Below are 25,653 nucleotides of genomic sequence, written 5' to 3' on the forward strand. Positions count from 1 at the left end.
AAATACTCAACATGTCAGGTTGAATTTCGTGCAAACCAATAGAAGACCAGATTTAGAGAATCATTAGACCGCTGTCTCCTGGACTGAAGCTGCTGCTCTCCATGGATCCACACTGAGAGCCAAAGGAACCAAGTTCAGCATCTCTATGACACCCAAAGGCAGAAATAGCAATAATCTTCATTAAAATGTTTGTTTTCAGTGTAGTTCAGCTCCAGGTATGAGAAAGCGTTGGGGTATTACTCTAAATATTGGTCCAACAATTATGATATGATAATATTTTGCATAATTATTAGTATATTAGGAGGTCGGAATGAGTTTGTGGGAAACAAACGGGATGAAGGAACATAAAACAAATTAAAGCCATAAAAACACATATGGCAATCTATGAAGAGAGAAAACAGAAGGTCCAGCAGGTAGAGACAGTGTTTAACACTGAGAAAGAGGAGTTGGTGTTTCTATCTTCATTAATGATGAAGTTTGACAGGAAATAACGCCGTAAATCAAACGAACATGAGAAGGTTCAGATGGTGGCTTATTTTTCCAGTCAGATGGAGTATTGCAACATGCTTCCTGGGATATTTTGGCATAAAGACGGAGGTCAGGCTCGGTTGGTTCATGTCCTGTGGGTCGCTGCTCTGATTCCTGGAGGTCAGTGGAGGGAGAAGATCCTGAACAAGCTGGAATCCAACAGTAGCAACCTTCACTGGAGGTAAGATAAGATAAGATAAGATAAGATAAAGTTCTTTATTTCTCCCCACTCCAGGGGAAATTTACATTGTTACAGCAGCTTTATTTACAATATATACAAGGGTGGCAAAGTTTTTTAACAGAAAAAATAAAAATAAAAATAAAGTTTAAAAGTGCAGAGATGTGCAGTGCAAGAATGTCAGTGCAAATTTTATGGTTTGGGGTGGTAATGATGTAGTCCAGTTTATGTTAACATCAGCCAGTGATGCTGATGTTGTAAAGTCTTATAGCAGATGGAATGAAGGACCTGTGATAGCGCTCTTTCTTGCAGGGTGGATGTCTCAGTCTGCTGCTGAAGGAGCTGCTTAAAGACCCCACAGTGTCATGCAGTGGGTGAGAGGGATTGTCCATGATGGATGTGAGCTTTGACAACATCCTCCTCTCACCCACCTCCTCTATGGAGTCCAGGGAACAGTCCAGGACAGAACCAGCCCTCCTGACCAGTCTGTTTAGTCTCTTTCTGTCCCTTTCAGTGCTCCCTGCTCCCCAGCAGACCACTGCATAGAAAATAGCAGACGCTACCACAGAGTCGTAGAATGTCCTAAGCAGAGTCCTGCACACTCCAAAGGACCTCAGTCTCCTCAGCAGGTGGAGACGACTTTGGCCCTTCTTGTACAGAACCTCTGTATTGTGTGTCCAGTCCAGTTTATTATTGAGGTGAACACCCAGGTATTTGTATGTGTCCACCATGTCAATGTCCAAACCCTGGATGTTCACCGGTGCAGTCCGGGGTGTCCTCCTCCTGCGGAAGTCCACGATCATCTCCTTCGTCTTACTGGCGTTGAGCTGCAGATGGTTTCGCTCACACCAGTCCACAAAGTCAGAGATGACCATCCTGTACTCCCGCTCGTCCCCTTCAGATACGCACCCAACAATGGCTGTATCATCGGAGAACTTCTGGAGGTGACAGCTCCCAGAGTTGTAGTGGAAGTCCGATGTGTCCAGGGTGAAGAGAAAGGAGGACAGACTGTCCTCTGTGGACCTCCATGCTGCTGACTACCACATCAGACACACAGTCCTGAAGCCTCACGTACTGTGGTCTGTTGGTGAGGTAGTCGATGGTCCATGCAGCCAGGTGACAGTCTACTCCTGCTCCTTCAAGCTTCACCCTGAGCAGAGAAGGCTGGATGGTGTTGAAAGCACTGGAGAAGTCAAAGAACATGACCCTCACAGTGCTGCTGGGGTTCTCCAGATGAGTCAGTGATCTGTGCAGCAGGTAGACCACTGCATCATCCACTCCAATGTTCGGTTGGTAGGCGAACTGCAGTGGATCCAGATACTGGCTCACCTGGGGACGGAGGTTCTTGAGGACGATCCTCTCCATGGTCTTCATCAGGTGAGAAGTGAGGGCCACAGGTCTGAAGTGGTTAGGCTCCCTGGGGTTCCTGGTCTTAGAGACAGGAACCAGGCAGGAAGTCTTCCATAACAGAGGAACCCTCTCCAGACTCAGGCTCAGGTTAAAGATGTGCAGCAGCACCTGACAGAGCTGGTCTGCACAGTCTCTAAGGAGTCTGGAGCTGATTCCATCAGGACCTGCAGCTTTCCTGGTCTTGATCTTTTTAAGTTCACTTCTCACCTGATCAGCTGTTATGGAGAGGCAGGGGGAGGGTGGCAGGGGTAGGGGTGATGGTGGTGGTGGGGGGTGAGAAGAGGAGGGGTGATGGGGCTGTATGTGGAGTCCGGAGGTGGTAGAAGACGGGGATGGGAGGAGGGGTGCTGTTGGTGGTGTTGGTGGTAGAGAGCTGAGGTGTGAAGAAGGAGCTGGATTAAAATGTGGCTAAATATAAGGAAGATCCTGCTCCATGGATCAAACACATGTTATCTCTAATTCTACTACGGATGGAGCATATATTTTTACACATGTATTTTTAGTCCGGAAGGTAATTAGAGCTTAAGGGAATAATCTAATCAGGTCTGGTTTCATGAGCTCCACAGACTTTACTGTCAGTGTGTCTTCAGATGAGTCAGACTGAACAGAAAACATCATCTCTGAGTTTTTAATGTTGATTTATGGTTTGACATCCATCAGAGCTGTAAAAGTCTTCCAGTGCTGCTGTTTACTCTCTGGAGGATGTCGTATCTGTAAATGTCTTCCTGGAAGTATGTTTGGACGTGAGCTGTTTGCCTTAGATTAGATTATGCTGTATTGCTGCAGATAAACTTTAATAGAGCTCATTTATTTTACTCATGCTGTCAGCTTGTTTAGTAGATAAGATAAGATAAGATAAAGTTCTTTATTTCTCCCCACTCCAGGGGAAATTTACATTGTTACAGCAGCTTTATTTACAATATATACAAGGGTGGCAAAATTTTTTAACAGAAAAAATAAAAATAAAGTTTAAAAGTGCAGAGATGTGCAGTGCAAGAATGTCAGTGCAAATTTTATGCAAACAGTCCTATCTCAGTCTGTAGTGGTTTTATAGCACCACAGTAAATAAAACATCTCAACAATATGACTTCATTCAGGATTACTGCTGTAGGTTTGTGGAAACTAGGTCTTCATATTTTTTAAAGTAGGGGAAGGTGCAGTTCTTTATTTTAAGAAGATTTCTTCACAGTTTTGCAACATTTTGGCTGCTTTTGTCTTCAGGACTGAGGGAAGATGTGATGCAACTGCACAAATTAGGCTAAGAAGTGGATTTTTAAAGAGTTTCTCCACCTTCAGGCCACATTTTTGGATTTATTTACAAGCTTAAATACCCCGTGACTTAATATATGTGGGTATAAATGAACTGACAATTGAAACACAGCTTGTAGAAAGCAATGGTTCCACTGCTGGAGACAAGCTCTAACTTTAAAACATTTTCTGGAATATATTAGTATATATATTACTAATATAATCAGTATTTAAATTTAAGGCACTGAGAAACTGAAGGTGGAATCCTGTATGTTTTTCTTTTGGATAAAAACAAACATCTTAGATAAATAAACTGAAACTCTAACACCACACAGAATTTAATATTTAAGATATTTTCTCATCATCTAACTTAATGTCCCTGGCTGTTGATGACAACATGATGGTGTTAAAGTGGGAAAATAACATATAATGATGAATATAAGAACTTGATGACACAATGATGAGTCAGCCAATAGGATGCCTTGAATATGCAGAATGAAAAGGCATAAAATTGGCTGTAACTCATCACTTCTGTTGGTGCCTGATGGCAGGATGAGCTCAGTCATTCTTCAACATGCTGTTTGAGGAAATATGAGTTAACATGATTTAAAATAATAATAGTAATAATAATAACGGGTCTGGGTGTGTGGTTCTTGGTCTTTGGTTTTGTTATAGCAACCTAAATTTCCCTGTACAGCAGGTCTCCGACTTACAGCGTTTTGCCATTATGTTGGAACTAATTATGGGCCAGTCCTCGGTTTAACGTACGGCGTTTCATCGTTACGTCGGAACTGGTTCAGTGGAACTAGTTGATGAGTGGATGAATACAGTATGTACAGTCGTCACACGGCGCTATCAGACGGCTTTGTTTACATGGGATTATTCTACATTCACTAACTTCATTATGGCTCCCAGCATCAGTCAGACTCTTATGTTTCAGTGTGATCTAATGACGGTTTTTTGTTTCTGTAGTTATATAAATATTGTAAACTGATCCATACCGTGATGCACGTGATAGCTTTGTTTACATTTTCACCGGAGTTCCGAGATTCCATCATATTTGATGTTTTTTTTCCCCCCAGAAACTAACAAACAAAGTGTTCACATTAAATAACTCCTACTGTGTGTTTTTGGCTGTTTAACATGTTTAATACCTGTTTTTATCTGTTATATATTGAAGCTCTGTTTCTCCTTTGCTGTGTTTCTGTGTCTGTTTTTGTACTTTTGTTCTCCCTGAAGCATCACATGGATCCAGCAGCTGTCCAATGGAAAACCCAGCTGGGATACAGGTCTCTTTGGAAATCTGAGTTCAGACTGCATATTATTTCTCCCTCACACACACACACACACACACACACACACACACACACACACACACACACACACACACACACACACACACACACGTAAACACACACTAACCGAGCAGTCGGACGATGTTGGGATGGTCGAACTCGGCCATGAGCGCCGCTTCTCTCTGGAAGTCATTCTGCATGTCGGCTGAGGCCTCCTCCTTCAGCATCTTCACAGCCACCATGGTGAAGGACTCCATGGGCAGCAGGCCTGGAGCTCTGAGACACACAGAAACATCTCAAAGATCATTTTAATACCCATGAAAACATCCTAATATGATGGTGAAGGACTCCATGGGCAGCAGGCCTGGAGCTCTGAGATGATCAGAAACATCTCAAAGATTGTTTTAATCACCATGAAAACATCCTAACATGATGCATTTTAACATTACATTGGTTTCTATTTCCCAGATCTCTGCAGCCGTGTGTTTATAACATGTTCTTTAACTCCTTTAACATATCAGGTAAATGTTCTGAGAATGTCAGTTAGCGGGAGGAAACATGCACGCACCCAACACACATACATACATGCATAAATACACTTCCTGTGTCAGCTCACAGGGCCAAACGAAAAGTGAAGATGTTGTTTCTCAGTGTAGGTTATATATAGTTTACACACACACTAACACATATACACACCAGGAAACTACACTTGAAGCCCATCTGTCAGGGACAAAGTTATTTACTCCTCAGGTCTATTTAAGCTACATGTGCTAACTGCATTTATATGAATGGTTTCTGTCCCCTGGAGTTCAGACAGGAAACAGCCTGTACCTGCACTCAGGTAAGAGTTTACATGTGAACATGGAGTTTATGTGTGAACATAGAGTTTACATGTGAACACAGAGTTTATATGTGAACACAGAGTTTACATGTGAACATGGAGTTTATATGTGAACATAGAGTTTACATGTGAACACAGAGTTTATATGTGAATGTAGAGAGGTGAAAATAATTGACTTCAGAAATAAAGTAGGAAGTAAAATGAAATGTTCAAACTGATGAAGTGAAAACAGGCACCCCTATTGTTTTTTTTTTTGTGTGTGTTTGCATCGTTTCTATTGATTTGATCACTCCTGTGGTTTCAGTGCAGTTTCACTTACTGGAGCGCTATCGCACATCCAGCCGGTAGAGGGCGCTTACCGCGCTGGTAAAGAGTAGTGTTTTGGCACACAGAGGAAGAATAAACCTTCCTGTTGTGAAGCTAACGTCAGCTCAACGTGTGTGCCTCCTCTATTCTTTATCACAGGTCAGTAAACATGCTTAAAATGAGCATACATTGCAGACTTTAAGAGTAGAAAATGTCGCTTATTAAAGAGTGAACATGGCGGTAAAGGAAACGGTTTGTTAAGAGAATTGTGTGTGAGAAGGGATTTATTAGTCGTTCGCTAATCGCGCTAATGCTAGCGGACTTGACTAGTGTGGAAGCACATGTGGGAAAAGCTAGTCCAGTACAGTAAATTGTGTAGCTAAATGCAAATTTATGAAGTTTAATGGCAACACCAGAAGTGATATGTTGTAAAGTTACATGCTGAATCATTGCCAGTTGTTTATGTGCTTAGTTAGTGTCATTGTAAATGTCATTAAAGGAGCATTGTACTCTTTATTTAATTGGTTATGAGATGAGTATGTTGTTTTATAGAAAAGATGCAATTGTTTTGTAATGAATGAAATAAGAGTAACAGAGAGTATATTGTTGGTATGTTAAAAATACATTTTATATTGTTAGAATAACACTGTAAAAAACTGTTATGTTAAAAAAAATGGTTAAAACTAATTCATTTACTAGTTTTCATGGACAGTGTTAAAAATCAATGGATTTAAGAACAAGAGAGCACATAGTTGTTTCATTTTTTCAAGAAAATGTGTTGAATTAAACTACTGTCATTGTATTATTGGTTATTCAAAGAAGAATAAACCTTCCTGTTGTGAAGCTAACGTCAGCTCAACGTGTGTGCCTCCTCTATTCTTTATCACAGCATCACACGTCGAGAGGACAGAAAACCAGCTGCCCCCTGTCTGCGAAGTCAGGGAGGCAACAAATTTGGGGGCTCGTCCGGGATTAGCGCCTCCTGCTGGACAGGTGCTGATCATCCAAGAACCGTGGGATCCTGATTTCCTGTTTCCTGAGCCGATGACCTAAGCAACGGACGTTTCACGTCTGTGTTATCCAGAGATGGCTACTCTACATGATCTGCAGTGGGAAATCCAGCAGAGGCTTCATCAGCTGACCAGGGAAGCCAACAGAGACCTGCTCTACAAGCTTGCAGTATCATGCCAAGATGAGGTGGTGGAGGATTTGCCAGGTGACGACTCAACTGAAGTGGAACTCTTTGACATCATTGTTGACTTTTTGAGAAGTAAGCGACTGAAGAGCCTCGAGGACCAAGGGATATCCCGCTTGCTTGTCTTTCGTGACCTCATTGATGAACTGCAATTGCCCCAGGAAGCTGAGGGACATGGTTACACATCTGATGAAGATGCCGCAATGATGTCAGAGACTGAACCAGTAGTAGCAGCATCTGAGAAGAGTAGAGCAGCACCAACACCAACACCAGTGGTAGCTGATCAGGTAACTGGGTTGTTGAGACTGGCAGATGTTGCAGCCTTGTTACCACGTAGAGAATTCAAGATCCACGGTGGTCACATCTCGGATTCTGATTCTGATTTTAGTTTCAACAGTCTGTGTAAACAAATTGATGAAGGGTTAACGGAAGGTTTTACCGAGGCTGAGATTATTAGGACAGTGCTTAGAATAATTAAGCCTGGTACCTTTAAAGACATGCTCATTACCAAAGATAGTCTGACTGTAGCTGAGCTAAAGCGTTTCCTGAGAGCTCACCTTCGGGATAGGAGCAGTACTGAATTATTTCAGGAACTGAGCAACGCAAAACAACATGACAAAGAAAGCCCACAACAGTTTATGTATAGACTAATGGGATTAAAACAGCGTGTAATGTTTGCATCCAAACAAAGTACAGGTTTTCAGTACGACAACAAACTAGTGCAAGGGGTATTTCTCCATTCACTGTACCAGGGCATGAATGAAAAATGCTCATATATCAGGCGAGATCTTAAACCTCACATTTCAGACATGAGTGTTACTGATGACTTCATCCTAGAAGTGATAACCAGATCACTGAGTGAAGATACAGAGAGGCAAAACAGGTTGGGTCAGACACCCAAACAAAAAGCGATCAGTGTCAGTGCAGCACAGCAGGATAGGGACAGGCAGAATGCAGTTCAGATGCAGATAGAAGTCCAAGCTAATCGCACTGCAATACAGGAGCTGACTGCACAAGTGTCCTCCTTGACCAAGAGTCTAGAGAAAGCTCTCACACCCGTAGTGAGTGCAGCCACAGGACACATAGGTACCCCTTCACCACAACCAAAACAGTCAGCCAAGCCAGAGATTAAAGGGAAATGCCACCAGTGTATCGCTCAAGAAAAGGACAACTGCACACACTGTTTCCGGTGTGGAAAAGAGGGACACAGAGTTATTGGCTGCCTGCAGAAGAACAATCCATCGGGAAACTGGGTGAGGTCACTGGGGAGGGACCACCAGTGACCAGACAGGGTGTAGTGTCCCCCATCACAGAAAAGCCGCATTCCAAAGAGAGAACCTCATCTTTTACTGAATCCGTCAAAAAAAACAGTGTGTCAAAAGGGAAACGTGTTGCCCAGTTGATTGGTGGTAGGTGCATAGTAACTTGTCACTTAGATGGGGCAGAACTCCCGATGCTATTGGACAGTGGGGCACAGGTTAGCATAGTGGAGAAGTCTTGGGTGCAGAAAGCCTTGCCGAATGTAAGAATCCAACCCCTTGAAAGACTACTCCCAGACCACCCACTCAAAGTTATTGCGGCTAATGGGACAGACGTACCATTTGATGGGTGGATAGAAGTCCTTCTTGAGATAATAAGTAGCAAATATGGTTCGGTGGCCCTCTATGTCCCAATACTAGTCAGTCAAGAAAGTATTAGCAGCCCATTGCTAGGCTTCAATGTAATCCAAGAGATCATCATGGGGAACAGTCACCAAACTGATAACATGACCTTGGTGGACTTATTGTCGGAGGCCTTGAAGATCCAGAAGAGCAATGCGGAAAGTCTTGTCTCTGTCATTCACACAATGCCTTCCGAGGAAGATTCTGAAAGCCCAATGGTGAGAGTTGGAAAAAAGGGACTCACTGTCCATAGCAGCCAAATCCGCGAGGTGAAGTGTCGCATTAGAGCTTTCCCTGGAGGAGGAGCAATGCTATTTGAGCCAGGGGTAGATTGCATCTTACCAGATGGGTTAGAGCTATTTCCTGCTCTGGTGGATGTGCCTGCTGGTGCCTCTAAAGTAGTGAGAATCCCAATCCAGAACTTAACAAAGCATGACATCTTTCTACCTCCAAAGACAGTTCTAGGAGTCATTGAGGAAATTGTTGACTGTAAACCTACAAATATTTGCCCCACTCCTCAGAAGCCAGCAGACCCACATGGTGATTCTCTCCTGTGCTCTACTCATGTAAGCTCGACTGATGAAGGACAAAGTGAGGTAAATGGAACTCAGAGAACTGCCTCCTCACAAGAGAAGTGGCATCCAAATGTCAATCTTGACCATCTGTCCGAGCACGACCAGGAAGTGGTAAAACAGATGCTTTATGAAGAATCAGATGTGTTTGCTCGAGAGGAAGGAGACATTGGATGCATTCCTGGTTTACAGTTGAAAATCAACACAACAGACAACACTCCTGTTCAGAAAAGCTACAACTCTATTCCAAGACCACTGTATAAAGAGGTAAAGGAGTATATTCAAAACCTCTTAGACAGGGGATGGATCTCTAAGTCAGTGTCGGCTTATTCCTCACCAGTTGTGTGTGTGCGCAAAAAAGACCACAGCCTGCGTCTGTGTGTTGACTTTCGTGAGCTCAATCGCAAGACCATTCCTGATCGTCATCCACTGCCACGGATCCAGGATCTGCTGGACAGCCTGGCAGGCAATTCATGGTTCTCCATCTTGGACCAAGGGAGTGCATACCATCAGGGTTTTGTGAGCGAGGAGTCAAGGCCCTTGACAGCGTTTAGCACTCCCTGGGGACTCTACGAATGGGTCAGAATGCCCTTTGGTTTGACGAACGCACCAGCCGCATTTCAGAGGTGTATGGAGGGAGTACTCGAAGGCATCAGGGATGAGTTTTGTGTGCCGTATTTAGATGATGTCTTGTGTTATTCAAAATCTTTCGCAGAACACGTAGACCATCTCAGACAAGTGCTCCACCGGATGCGACAACATGGCATTAAGCTTCGTCCAGCCAAATGTGAACTCTTTAAGAGGCAAATCCGATACATCGGGCGGATGGTGTCAGGTGAAGGGATACAGATCGACCCAAAGGATTTGGAAGCGGTCATTGCTTTGAAGGATAAGAAACCCCGCACAGTCGGAGAGGTCCGGACACTGCTAGGATTTCTTAGTTATTACAGGTCCTTTATTCAAGACTTCTCACGACTGGCAAGGCCCTTGTTCGAACTCCTCCAGAGCCCAGCTGCGACAAGCCATGCCACCAAATCCCAGACCCGCAAGGGAAGAGGTCAAGCAAAGAATAGTGACAAAGGACAACTTCCCTCTCGCACACCCATAACTTGGACTATGGAGCACCAGAATGTGGTCTCCAGGTTTGTGGAGGTGCTCACGAACCCTCCAACTTTGGCCTACCCAAATTTTGATAACCCATTTGTGCTACACACGGATGCTTCGAATGAGGGCCTGGGAGCCGTATTATATCAGTGCCAAAATAACAAACTTCGTGTCATTGGGTACGGATCGAGGACATTAACACCAGCTGAGAGGAACTACCACCTACACTCTGGCAAACTCGAGTTCCTGGCACTAAAATGGGCTATCTGTGACAAGTTCCGTGATTATCTGTATTATGCGCCAACCTTCACCGTCTATACAGATAATAACCCCTTGACTTACGTCCTGAGTTCTGCAAGGTTAAACGCTGTAGGTCACAGGTGGGTTGGGGAGTTAGCAGACTTCCATTTCGACATCAAGTATAGACCGGGGAAGAGGAATGCTGATGCAGATATGTTATCCAGGTACCCAGTGAGCCTCCCAGAACGGATCAATGACCACACAGAGACAGTGTCACCAGAGGTAGTGTCTGCAGTGTGGCAAGGAAGCAAAGTGACCCAAAACAATGACATTCCATGGCTGGCTGCATTGCAACTTACCAGCGAGGATGGAAATGCGGTGCTATCAGACAGCGTTTTGAGCATCATGCCTAAAAACATCAGAGCCACACAAGAAGAAGATCCAGCTATCAAAGAGGTTGTGTCTTTGAAGTTGAGAGCATGGACTCCTAATGGAAAAGAGAAAAGATCAATGAGTAAACAAACAAGAAGACTACTCTATGAGTGGAACAAGCTAGAGGTGGACAATGGACTACTTTACAGGAAAACCAGTAAAAACAGACAACTGGTTCTTCCTGAACAGCTTAAGCCAATGGTGTTAAAGAGCTTACATGATGACATGGGGCATGTAGGTCCTGAAAAGGTGATCCATCTTGCTCGAGAACGGTTCTATTGGCCATATATGCAGAAGGATATCGAGGAGTATGTGACAAAAAAATGTTCTTGTATTAAACAAAAACATCCCAATGTTCCACAGAGAGCTCCAATGGGATCCATCAGCACCAGTGCACCATTTGAGTTGGTCTCTATTGACTATATGCACCTGGAGCCAAGCAAGGGAGGTTACGAGTATATCCTTGTTGTCGTTGATCACTTCACACGCTTCGCGCAGGCCTACCCAACGAGAAACAAGTCAGGAAAGACAGCAGCTGAAAAGATATTTCAGGACTTTGTTCCTCGTTTTGGGTGCCCTGAGAAGCTGCACCACGACCAAGGACGTGAGTTCGAGAATAACCTGTTCCAAAGATTACAACAACTGTCAGGTATTGCTCACTCACGCACCACTCCTTATCATCCACAGTGCAATCCAGTGGAACGGCTAAATCGCACACTGCTTCAAATGCTGCGCACACTACAAGAAGAGAAGAAGAGTGAATGGAAAGACCATCTGCCTCAACTTGTGCATGCATACAATTGTACGAGGCATGAAGCGACAGGATACTCCCCATTCTTCCTCTTGTACGGCAGGGCTCCACGGCTACCTATCGATTTACTTCTCAGTCCTAGGGAAGAAACAGAAGCACACAACCATCAAGACTTTGCACAGAGGTGGGCAGATAGAATGCGAGTTGCCTACCAAATAGCTGCCGACAACAGTCGCCAGTCCTCAGCTAAGGGCAAGAAACAGTATGATAGACGTGTTAGAGGTGTCACTCTCCAGCCAGGCGATAGGGTATTGGTGAAGAATCTCTCAGAGAGAGGAGGCCCAGGGAAATTGCGTGCCTACTGGGAGAAAGTGGTACATCGCGTGGTGGAGAGATTGGGAGATGGACCAGTCTACAAAGTACAGCCAGAGAGAGGTAGCAAGGTCATCCGAGTGCTTCACAGAAACCTCCTGTTGCCAGTAAATGATCTACCTTTGGAAGGAGAACTTCCTGTGGAAGAAAAGAGGAGACAGAAAAGACCAAGACAACCTGAAAAAAATGTCAACCAAACAGTGATGGATAGCTCTGATGAGGAGGAGTATACCTACCATCATGACCTCCGGAGCAGAATCCCCTGCTACAGACTTGCAGATCCTCAAACTTCACAACCAGAACCTACTATTCCACAGCAAAACTCTCAGCAACAAGGGCCCGTCATGCCCCAGCAGAATCAGCCTAAGCTACGTGTGACAGCCAGAGAATTCTGCCCCTCTAATAGGCAAGAACCTGAGAGAATGCAGGATGCTGAGGAGGCTGAGGATAGGTTAGAGTTGGTTGAGGGAGAGCCTGATCAAGTGGATGAAATGGATGTTGGGAACAAAGGTGAAAGTGATGAGGTGAGAAGGTCACAGAGGAGAGGGAAACCAACTGAAAGACTCACATACGACACTCTGGGTCAACCCTCATACCACTGTTGGAGTGCAGAAGTGAACCCTCTCTTACTTCACCAACCCCTGGCAGTCCCTCAGAGTTTCCTGCCAATCCTCTATCCTATTCATTCCCAGCCATACTACCACAATTGGTACACTCTTGTACACTAAAAGGTCCACATACAAAGATAGCAAATGCCAGGAGACATTCATTTAAGTGGGGGAGAGTGTAGAGAGGTGAAAATAATTGACTTCAGAAATAAAGTAGGAAGTAAAATGAAATGTTCAAACTGATGAAGTGAAAACAGGCACCCCTATTGTTTTTTTTTGTGTGTGTGTTTGCATCGTTTCTATTGATTTGATCACTCCTGTGGTTTCAGTGCAGTTTCACTTACTGGAGCGCTATCGCACATCCAGCCGGTAGAGGGCGCTTACCGCGCTGGTAAAGAGTAGTGTTTTGGCACACAGAGGAAGAATAAACCTTCCTGTTGTGAAGCTAACGTCAGCTCAACGTGTGTGCCTCCTCTATTTTTTATCACAGGTCAGTAAACATGCTTAAAATGAGCATACATTGCAGACTTTAAGAGTAGAAAATGTCGCTTATTAAAGAGTGAACATGGCGGTAAAGGAAACGGTTTGTTAAGAGAATTGTGTGTGAGAAGGGATTTATTAGTCGTTCGCTAATCGCGCTAATGCTAGCGGACTTGACTAGTGTGGAAGCACATGTGGGAAAAGCTAGTCCAGTACAGTAAATTGTGTAGCTAAATGCAAATTTATGAAGTTTAATGGCAACACCAGAAGTGATATGTTGTAAAGTTACATGCTGAATCATTGCCAGTTGTTTATGTGCTTAGTTAGTGTCATTGTAAATGTCATTAAAGGAGCATTGTACTCTTTATTTAATTGGTTATGAGATGAGTATGTTGTTTTATAGAAAAGATGCAATTGTTTTGTAATGAATGAAATAAGAGTAACAGAGAGTATATTGTTGGTATGTTAAAAATACATTTTATATTGTTAGAATAACACTGTAAAAAACTGTTATGTTAAAAAAAAATGGTTAAAACTAATTCATTTACTAGTTTTCATGGACAGTGTTAAAAATCAATGGATTTAAGAACAAGAGAGCACATAGTTGTTTCATTTTTTCAAGAAAATGTGTTGAATTAAACTACTGTCATTGTATTATTGGTTATTCAAAGAAGAATAAACCTTCCTGTTGTGAAGCTAACGTCAGCTCAACGTGTGTGCCTCCTCTATTTTTTATCACAGCATCACACGTCGAGAGGACAGAAAACCAGCTGCCCCCTGTCTGCGAAGTCAGGGAGGCAACATGAACATAGAGTTTACATGTGAACACAGAGTTTATATGTGAACATAGAGTTTACATGTGAACATGGAGTTTATATGTGAACATAGAGTTTACATGTGAACATGGAGTTTATATGTGAACATAGAGTTTACATGTGAACATGGAGTTTATATGTGAACATAGAGTTTACATGTGAACACAGAGTTTATATGTGAACATAGAGTTTACATGTGAACATAGAGTTTATATGTGAACATAGAGTTTACATGTGAACACAGAGTTTATATGTGAACATAGAGTTTACATGTGAACACAGAGTTTATATGTGAACACAGAGTTTACATGTGAACATGGAGTTTATATGTGAACATAGAGTTTACATGTGAACATGGAGTTTATATGTGAACATGGAGTTTACATGTGAACACGGAGTTTATATGTGAACATAGAGTTTACATGTGAACACAGAGTTTATATGTGAACATAGAGTTTACATGTGAACATGGAGTTTATATGTGAACACAGAGTTTATATGTGAACATAGAGTTTACATGTGAACATGGAGTTTATATGTGAACATAGAGTTTACATGTGAACACAGAGTTTATATGTGAACATAGAGTTTACATGTGAACATGGAGTTTATATGTGAACATAGAGTTTACATGTGAACACAGAGTTTATATGTGAACATAGAGTTTACATGTGAACATGGAGTTTATATGTGAACATAGAGTTTACATGTGAACACAGAGTTTATATGTGAACATAGAGTTTACATGTGAACACGGAGTTTATATGTGAACATAGAGTTTACATGTGAACATGGAGTTTATATGTGAACATAGAGTTTACATGTGAACACAGAGTTTATATGTGAACATAGAGTTTACATGTGAACACAGAGTTTATATGTGAACATAGAGTTTACATGTGAACATGGAGTTTATATGTGAACATAGAGTTTACATGTGAACATGGAGTTTACATGTGAACATAGAGTTTACATGTGAACATGGAGTTTATATGTGAACACAGAGTTTACATGTGAACACAGAGTTTATATGTGAACATAGAGTTTACATGTGAACACAGAGTTTATATGTGAACACAGAGTTTACATGTGAACATGGAGTTTGTATGAGTGTGTTGGTGCTTTTGTTCTATCTTTGTAAGGACCAATAAGACCATCAGACTTTCAGAGTGAGGATAAAGTTGGAAAGTGAAGATGTTTTGGTTGATATTCAGGTCTTTAACAAGGTTCTAGATGGTGAAGACTCGACGGTTAGTAGGTTGGGTTAGTAACTGTTTTATTAAATATAATTGGGAATCTGTTGTTTTAGCTAAACCTGCAGATGTAGACCTACAAACTGTTTTTGGGTTGAAACCTGGAGAAATCTGTGCTTGTCAATCCAAAATGGTATTTCTAAACTGCACAGAGGTTTTATAATGACAGTCAGACACAGATTAAATGATTTTAAAAGATCTGTCTTCACCTACAGTAAACTGACACACTCGGTCTAAAGCAGTCTAAAGGAACACGCTAAATCCAGACGTGTGGAGTGACACTAACATGCATTTATCAGGCAGTGTGTGTTTTAAGTTCCCAGGGGTGTCCATTTTCTGCACCATTCCTCTCCTCACCCAGGGATTACTAGCTGACCTTCAGGACATCATCTGATTGGCTGCAGACTGCAGGTGGTACCGTTAAAATACCACAAACTGTTATAGCACCGAGCTGGGATGAAGCTAGCAAACGATCTGTCCCTGGATCTGTCCCTGGATCTGATCCGAGATCTGTTCCTAGATCTGTTCCTAGATCTGTCCCTGGATCTGTCCCTGGATCTGTCTCTGGATCTGATCCGAGATCTGTCCCTGGATCTGTCTCTAGATGTGTCCCTAGATCTGTCCCTGAATCTGTCCCTAGATTTCAGGAAACCCAGCTCCCCTCTGACCAGCTCTATGTTGGTTCAGATCAGGGATCAGTTTGAGTCTCGCTGCGTTCAGGGTCAGCAGTGGAAGCGACACCTGGATCTGTTCTGCTTGTGACCCTGTGGATGACGCAGCAGAACGACCAGTTGTTTAGTCATGCTATCCTCCTCCTCCTCCTCCTCCTCCTCTCTCAGACCTTCTCCTCTTCCTCTGACTGACAAATATCCACATCATCACAGCCATTATGATGATGACAATTCAATATTAAATATTACAATGTGCCTATTTCTACATTCTCTCTGCCATTTGGTGAGGAAAGCTCTTCTCCTCCATCCAGTCCTTGGTCTCTCCTTCTATTGGACAGATGAATCGATCTTCTACCCTCTTCTTAGTCTCTCCTTCTACTGGACAGATGAATCTATCTTCTACCCTCTCCTTCGTCTCCTCTTCCTACCTGGCTTGGAACACCCGTCCAAACGCTCCCTCTCCAATATCTCGGACATATTGGATGTTATTCCGGGGATACTCGAGGGCCAGCAGCTTGGAGTTGAGCAGCAGAGGGACTCGCTGGTACATGGGGTTTGGATGGAGTCGATCCAGAAGGAGCTCGGATGGAAGAGTGCTCAGCGTGGGGGTTTCTACCACCCTTTAGAGAGAACCACAGCATTAGAAAGGGTCAGAAAGAAAAGTACCGAGCATCACCGGTTCACTTTTACCTTTTCCGGTTCCTCCACTGCTTCCTCCGTCTGCGGCAGGTGAGGATGATGATGGTGAGGAAGACAGCAGCAGCGAGCGAGGTGAGGAGGATGACGATGACAGACATGGAGTAGGCTGGAGATGATGTGGTGGTGGGAGGGAGACGAGGAGTCTGACGAGGACCTGGAGACTCAGGCTTCATCACTGGTGGAAACATTAAAAACATCCAGAATATTACAATAGATTAGAGAGAAACGGATAATTCAGGTTATTAATAAGTACTAAAATACCTCCACATAACTCCACTGTGGCAGGAAGTCCAGTGAACAGCTGTGTATTAGCGGCTGGCTGCTAAAGGAGTGTGTTGTTGTGAGTTTTGTTGTGAGTTTGTGGTTTTCAGTGACAGATGACCAGAAGTTGTACCTGACGCTGTGCTGATTTCTCCACACTGAGGAACAGCGCAGTATTCCCAGCGGATGTTAGGATTAGAAGTGTAACACCACGGCTTGTCGCTGATTCCTCCTGGGTTCCTGCAGTGGTTCTCCGAGTTCTTCAGCTCTGGAATGACGTCCACAGACAGGCGATGCTGGTGAGGAAGCTGCAGGACAACATGGGATGGAATGAGGAGAAGAACTACAAAAATAAAGAAAGCAGCAACATAGTACCAAAGAGGAATACACAGAACCAGCTACAAAATGGTACAGGAATTTCAGGGGAATTTTATGGAAATCTCTCCAGAAATTTATGGAATTTTTCCTGGAATTTTATGGGAAAGCATTTCTTCCACATTGTCTTAGTCTCTCCAGCAGTTTCTCTTTTAGTGTGATCCAACGATGAAACATCTACATCTAATTATGTTAAACCACAGTGATTAGAGGCAGAGGTCTGATACACCTGCTGATAACACCTGATGTCCTTTCATTGATCTCCATCACAGGTTTGCTGTTGCTTCATCCATGTCTTTAACCGGTCAGATGAAACCACTAGACTCCAGCTCATGTGTCCAGATGTGTTCTGATGTTCTGTTCTGACATGCGCTCCTATAATACTCTTAAGGGGGTAATGAGTAAACAACGCTGACTAAAGTCGGGTTATTTCAGGCTGATTTTGATGGACAGAGTTCTTACTTTTCCTGGAAGTTAAACTTAGACGACCTTCCAAATGATTTCACACTTTTTTCAGGCCTCATGTTGGATCTACAGGAAGGTTGCAGCCATAAAGTCTTCTGTTGTGATGATTGTCCGTGTAGTCTGCTCTGCCAACTCAAACACTGAGCATCTGGTGTCTTTGTGTTCCACAAACTTTAATCATCAAAGGGGCAATGGTCAAAACTTTCCCAAGAGACATGGAGATACGAGCTGAAGAGGATGAGTTTGACATAATCCAACTGTTAATGTGACGCCGGTGCCAGGAATGTTAGGAAACACAAGAAATGACAAGTTAAGCCGTTCCACACTGAATTCCAGAGTAATCTATTGACTCCTGGCAGGAAATGAGATGCAAACCCAACCAGCCATCCCTATCTTCTTCCTGCAGATCACTGCTACACCCCAGAGAACAGTTAGTCTGATGACCACAAGACAAAAAATATAAAGGTTGGTAAAGACGCATAGACAACCCAACAATGGTGGCATTGTTCTACTGAGACCAGCTGTAATAAATGGCAATAAAACCTGCTGTAATCACCATTAGTTCACTGTAGGAATGTCCAGCTGATGAATGGTGACAACATTTCCTACCAGGATGGTAATTAAACATGCCAGATGTAATTATTATTACGTTTAATGCATGCAGCAGTTTGACTCATTAAACTATCAACATGAGCGTACATTCTAAACTCATTGCTAATATTTTCCATGTCTCTGTAATGAAACTGCATCAGAGTCTGACTCCAGAGCTTCTCTATGACTCAGCACAAAGTGACAGGGCTCTCCTCATACATGTAACACGGACGGTTTACACGCTTAGGCTGAACAGACATGTGGAGGATAACATGTGGTATGTGCTGCTTATTTCCTATTAAACTGATCTATGCAGGATATTTTATATCCGTTGTAAAAACATTTAGTTCAGACATCTGCTCCATGATGTGCAGGAGATGAACTTAAAGCATCACAGATCTGGAGTTCAGCTCTTTATGAATCCTGACACTGAGTGAGTAAAAGATGTTGAACAGCTGCTCTTCTTGTGACGTCTCGATGGATGTTTTCTAAATCCACCATCCCAGATTCAGCAGTGATGCAGAGTTTTATGGATTAAGGATTAACACACACCGTATAAAAGACAGATTTTAATATTGGTTTGAAATGAACCCCAAAAGTAATGAAAGAAAAATCCAGTTCCACACCAAACAATGAGATAAATGATGAATTTGAAAGAATTAAATGATGTTTTGCATTCCTGAATGTTTACCAGGTTTATCCTTTAAAAACAAAGGAAAGTTTTCATGTTTCATAGAAAGATACATCTTAAATAGCACCATTTTAAACTTACATTTGATTTAATTTCATGTTAACATTAGGTAGACAGCATTTAGTTAAACATAATTTGAAAGTTAACATGCTTTAAACATGTTATTGAAAAACATTTGATTATTTATCCATTAATTATCCCCTTAAAAGTACATAAAAGGCAGGTGAATTAAAACATTATTTACAAGTATTTTTACATTTTCACTGTAAAGTACATAAAGTCATTGTTTCAGATTTAAGTAATTTTCTTCTACCAGCTACGTTCCGTTGTATTATTATTATTATTATTATTATTATTATTATTATTATTATTATTATTATTACCAGGAAGTCATGAGTAAAAACTAACTAAAAATGTCCAGAAGAAGACACATATCTGAACATTCTGAAAACACCACTAACATGGAACCAGAACCCTATTTTGTTCACTTTCCCAGTATTTTGACAGCTCATCTGATATCTGATGTTATGATCCTGCTCCAGCTTCTGCCCTTCTTTCCCCTTCTTCCCCATTTTTCCTCCTTTCTCCCTTGGGTTCTGATCTGTTTCTGTTCTGTCCTGTCTCTTTGGTTCACTCTGTCTGTCACCTCTCCCTCATGTCTCTCTCTCTCTCCCTGTTTCTCCTGCCTGCATTCTGCCATCAGTTAATTACTGCAATGAGTTTCAGCTGCAATAATCAGATCACTCCATTCACCTGTTCTCCACCTCACCTCCACCTATTTAAGCTCTGTCCTTTCATTCACTCCCCGCTGGATCATAGTTACCCACATGCCTTCATGGACTCTGTTTTCGGACTCTGTTTTCCCTTCCACTGGATTTCCCTCACTTGGACTCAGTTCTTCTTTTGGATTCTTGCTAGCCCTGCTTCAGTCTCCAGCCTGTTTTTCCTGTCGTGTCTCAGTCTGCCCCCTGGATTCCTTAAGCCTGTCTTTCCCCACCCCGTTGTCCGTTCCTCCATCTTGTGAGTAACCCTCTTAGCTTAGTGTTGTTAATTCACTTTAGTTTTGTAGACTTCTGTTTTTGCAATCTTAGTGTTGGTTTTAGTACTGTGACTTATTTAGCATAGATTTGGTTTAGTTTCCCCCCTGTTCAGTTAACCATTTTCTGTACTGGTTTAGTTCCTGTTTTGTTAAAATAAAAACCTCTTTCCCTTGAACCTCCTGTCTGCCACTATCTGTGTCTGCGCCTGGGTTCTCTGACCCCGTCCCCGTAACATCTGAAGCCTTCTACTGTGTAATGTAACCTGTTCTATGAAGGACATATCCCCAGCCTCCTGGTCCATCTCCTCTCCTAGAACAGATCTGCCTCGTGGCTCCAGCACGGTGAACCAGATTAAGGTTGTGTTCTGGTAGAGCACATCCAGGAGGTATTATCCCACTTCTGCTATTTTTATACTTACAAGCAGGAAATGAAAGCTTTGGTTCTGCCAGGAGATGAAGAATAACCAGCATCCTGTATTTAACAGGTACCTTGTTTCTGACTGATGCCCTGCCAGCACATTAGATCAGGAAACTCCACTCTTTTTCTGGTACATCATATTCAAAGTTTCTGATGTCACTTTATTCTCTCAGTAACTTTAAATCCTGTTGGTCCAGTGTAGAAACACACCACCATGCTGGAACCCTAAACCCTGCTACATTTACAGCCTGCTGTTCCTGCACATGTCAGGTTTATATCAAATTTTTGAATCAGTGGTTCCAAGATTTGAAACAGTGTTAGAAAACAGCAGAATTCTCCTTTCTGTCCACTGACTGGACGGCTGTTTCCTGCTGTCATTAGTTAGCTAATTAAACCACTGAAATAATCTATAAAGAAATCTGGCTGGAGATGAATATCTAATATTTCAAGCCGTTTGTTTTTCTGTTAAAGATCTTAAATATGCACTCGGTAGATAAATGCATGATATTGTGGTCTAAAGGTTCACCCCCTGATCCAAGACATGGATTTATGGTTATTGCTTGTATTTTCAAACGGCATTCTTATTTTTTTAAACGAAAAAAACAAATGATTTTAAGATGAGAACTACCTATATATGATGAAAATGGTGGAATCTCCAATAACCAACTATTCTCCAGTGGGGTTGATAGAGTCTAAACTTCCTCCAATACAGCAGGAATAACTTTAGGGTTAACATGTGGAAGAGCCAAAAACCTGCAGTTCTTCAAATGGCCACTTGGGGCTGTCTCTAAATGTGAGACAATCCTCATAGACCTGCATGTTATAATGTACAGCTTTTTGTTTACAGCCTAGTAAGAAAAGAAACCGTTCTGGTCTCTACAGCTTATTTCTATGCATTTTTACAGAACTGAAGTTTAAGAATGTTTATTTAAGAATGTTGCAGATGCGTTCTGTTGTCTCCAGCCTCACAGTCCACCACTTTGCTTGTATTAGTTGTATTAGTTGGATGGAGTTATGTTCTGAACCTCCACACTGAGCTTCACACTCATCCTTCAGGAAACCTGTAGGTGACTTCATGAATTGTTTCTCCATCTGTAGGAGCTTCTAATATTAGCTTAACTAACAGCATTCATGGTCAGTTCCTAAACTGTGCAGAGATCCTACAGAGTAAAAGTGGTGGGTATCTACAAACCGTTTTTTTTTTTTTTTTTTTTTTTTTCTTATTAAATTATTAACCAGACCTTTGAAGTAAAACTAGCTTGGTTCCTCCTGCATGCGAACATCTGCAGCTCACTTTGTTTAATCCACTTCTTACTGCTGTGCTCTTGTATTTTTGGTGAAACTTTGTTCAGCTCCATACATTGATTCAGTAGAGAGATAAATCCAAAGCCTTGCAGGACTGTTGTCTGTAGTTCAGATAGAGAACAGTCAGTCACAAGTCTGACAATCTGAAAAACTTTGGATTTTATATGATGACACAGTCTGAGAAAGCATAAACATGTCTGATGTGTTTTCTAGGAATTATGGGCTGTTTAGGAGCAGTGTGTTTCTTTTCTCTAGTTAATAACGGCTAAATTAAACCAGAAGGTGATGTCATGTCACAACTTTAATGAATGCCTTCGATCAGTTTTTTAAATTCTCATGCACTCAGACAGCATCTCTGTCAGCCAATAGCAGGAGAGGCTGATCTGTAAACGGTAAACATGTTTCCCAGAGAACATTGAGAGCTGAAGATAATAGTCTCAGAGCTAAACCAAACCTTTGTTGTATTTTTCTGCTTTCTGTGATCTCATGTGGTTTAGGGTGTGAAGAAGAAGAAAAACATTCATTCTGAACTTAAAGTGCATCAGAAAGTTATGTAGAGGCAAATAATGAAATATAAAGCTGTGAACTGCATTCTGTTTTCTCCAGTAAAGGAATAAATCTGTATAAATGTGAGGGAGTGTAACATGTTAGAGTTCCTCAGTGATGGAGGCTGGAGAGCAGCACATGCATGTGAAAGCTAATTGCTTCCAGAGGCAGGATGTGACATGATGAGCCCCTCCCTCTCTGCTGCCCTCACACACACACACACACACACACACACACACACACACACACACACACACACACACACACACACACACACACACACACACAGCAGTAACAGTTCACCCAAACAGACTCTCTCACTGAGCAAAGCCATAAAAACATGAAGGGGCTTTTGGGCCACAGGGTGTGTGTGTGTGTGTGTGTGTGCGTGCGTGCGTGCGTGCGTGCGCATTGTAAGCACTTTTGTGTGTTGTTTTCTGTTTGAGAGTCGAGGTCAGGAAGGTTTGATATAAAACCGAACATCTCTGATCTAGTAAACATTCATCAGCTGCTACCAAACAGCTCTGATCCTTTGTGTTCTTTAATTTATGGTGATAGACATTAATTAGCTACTAAAGGACTATTTCTGTTCTACTGGCTCCAAGCAGCAACGCGATGTTGGCGTCACTAATTCAAGCTGCAAAAATTTTAACAAATAACTTTTCAGAGTTTGGAGAAAAACTTCAAAAATGGCTGCATTAAACCAAACATGCAAAACCTCGACCTAAACCCAGACTTTTCCATGTGCACGTGTTGCCTTCACACGGTTTTTTACATCTGGAAAATGGTCGACGCTTTCAGAAACACTCAGCAGACGTCTGGACGAACCGTCTGACTGCAACTGTCTGTCACACACGCCTAAAACACGCATGTAGCCGCCAGTAAGTCCTCATAGGAGGCCTCTGATTGGCCACTAACTGTGGACTGATCACACAGCGTCATGATCTTTCTCCAGAGAATCCAGCTGCTTCATTAGACAGATCAGTTTGAACTGAGCTGTATGCAGTCTGCTGGTCAGTAATCAGATTCATCTATTTCATCATTCCATGAGGTGATTTTGTACTTTGCTTTTATTATATATATTGTATTTCTTTTAAAACAGATGTTGAGTTGAGGTGCTTTTCGGTAGAGAAATAGGAAGAATTTTACCTGAATAATTGAAATGCTGAGCTCATGCTGTGTTGTGTATGAACAGGAATATAAAGACAGAAACACAGCATCCACATACTTGCTGGTTCCAGGCCTGACACTGAATCCCAGACCTCGTCACATTAACGTCGCCTTGGTAGAAACGACCTCGGTCACTGTAGCACGTTGCTGGTGATTCCAGATAACAGAAGGGAGATGATTAGGAGGTTATTTCTAATAATTACTATTTAATAAATGATGCATTAATTGATTATTAATGTTTGATGACTGGGTATAAACACACTTACTTGTAATTTGGTCTTTCTTGATGACTGAAAACGATCACATTTAAAAAGTTAAATATCAACAGGAAGCAGAGTTATTAAGTTATTTGGACAAAAAATAAATTAATGCAGCTCTGAAGGTCAGCTGAGTACAACTAAGATTATATTACAGAGGAAACACACACACACACACCTGCAGCTGTGTATTCTGGCTGAGTTAAAGCCTTAATGACCTCATCAGTATCTTTATTTCTGCTCACACCGAGTCCTGCTTCCTGATGTGCTCAAACTGTGACTCAATTAAAAATGTCATGGATTTAACAGACGGTAATCAGGCTTAAAGATAACATTGGTATTCTCCTGAATGCTTCAGCAGACGTCTTTCACAGCCACCAATAAGATCCTTCATTATACACACATCTTCCACTAATAACTAGGGATGTCTGATGTTATCGGCCCACCGATATTGTCAGCCTGATACTGGCATAAAAATGTAATATCAGTCAATATTGTTATCGGGTTTTTGCCTATCATGAAAATGATGAAGTAATGCCTGGATTTACTGGCATTTACCGACTCATAGAGGGAGGGAGGGAGTGAACTGTTGGTTGAGGCAATTAAAAAAATAAATAAATGGCATAAATATGTCATTTTTTCCATAACTTCAGTTGCAGTAGTTTTCTTATTTTACAGACGTTTACATCTGAGAATGCATCCAATGGGGCTTCACAATAAAATGAGGTGTGATGTGCTAATTCCACCACAGGAGATATGAGATGTGACCTAGAATTAGTTAAACAGCCCACAGATATTGGTACCGGTTGATATTGGAATCCGAAACTGAGAGTTGGACGATATCGGCTTATTGGTTATTGGCAAAAAAGCCCATATCGGACATCCCTACTAACAACCACCTGAGCTGTAACAAACTGAGGGATCATGTAGGATTACATGATGAACCTCCAGACTGACTCGGTGGAAGGTTTCTTACCTACAAAAGGAACGTATGTGCAGGCTTCAGGGTCGGTGTGGAGGCTGGGTAAGGCCTGGCAGTTGGGCAGCAGAGAATTAGGAGCATGAAACCCAGAGATGAAGAGGCCATGTTGAACCGAACTGCTGCCCTCCAGCACCAACCACTCCTTATGGCAGTACAGCTCCTTCACTGCCAGACAGTGCTCTCTGTTTGATAAGGAAACATAATGATGCTCCATGATTCATTCATTTATTCAAACATTCACTGATTCAGGAGGAGAAGCGGAGCTACCTGCAGACGGGTTTGGGAGCAGGTCCTAGCCCTGATGTGTTGCAGTCGGGGAAGGAGAAATGACAGAGCAGAGATTGTACAGCAGGACTACACATCCCACTGAGTCCTTCCAGCTCCGCCCACCAGCTCTGGACCAGGTACTCCTGCATGTCCTCGGGGTCCGAGTGGGAAGAGTTAAAGAACACCAGCGAATCATCTTGCAGGATTGAGCGGCAAACATCTCCACGATATGCACTGCAGTAGCCCGCTACCCCCTTATAGAGTCTGGAGGAAGGAGACATACAGGACTTTAATGGTTAGAGAAATTCCTACTGATTTACAGCTTTTATAATATTTATCTGTGAGAGAGAGATATTGAACGATGAACAACAAAGATCTATTATTATTCAGTAGAATCTGCAGTCTGTTGGTTTTATAATGTCTTCTCCTTTCATTGCTTCTCAACACTGAATAAGAGTCCATCTATTTTTGGCTTTTTTGGCAAGAATTTACAAAAATAATTATTTTTTTCTAAGTGGAAACAGAATTTAACTAAAAACGTAAAATAAGTTTTTTCCCCCTTTCCCCTGTGTATTACTGATGCACCTTAGAGCCCAGGTAAATAGTTCTCTTCAGCCTTAACATCTG

General features: G+C 42.2%; 1 protein-coding gene across 1 annotated transcript in view; it reads right to left on the bottom strand.

Moving 5' to 3' along the window:
• musk (muscle, skeletal, receptor tyrosine kinase) overlaps positions 1-25,653 on the bottom strand; it is a 49,051-nt gene that overhangs the window by 5,365 nt on the left and 18,033 nt on the right. The window contains 8 exon segments of the mRNA XM_023289846.3: positions 4,787-4,935; positions 16,389-16,580; positions 16,651-16,834; positions 17,054-17,228; positions 23,579-23,667; positions 23,787-23,810; positions 24,754-24,941; positions 25,027-25,290. Of these exon segments, the coding sequence (XP_023145614.2) occupies positions 4,787-4,935; positions 16,389-16,580; positions 16,651-16,834; positions 17,054-17,228; positions 23,579-23,667; positions 23,787-23,810; positions 24,754-24,941; positions 25,027-25,290 (1,265 nt within the window).

Source organism: Amphiprion ocellaris, chromosome 17, assembly GCF_022539595.1.
Source record: "Amphiprion ocellaris isolate individual 3 ecotype Okinawa chromosome 17, ASM2253959v1, whole genome shotgun sequence".
Taxonomy (NCBI): Eukaryota; Metazoa; Chordata; class Actinopteri; family Pomacentridae; genus Amphiprion; species Amphiprion ocellaris.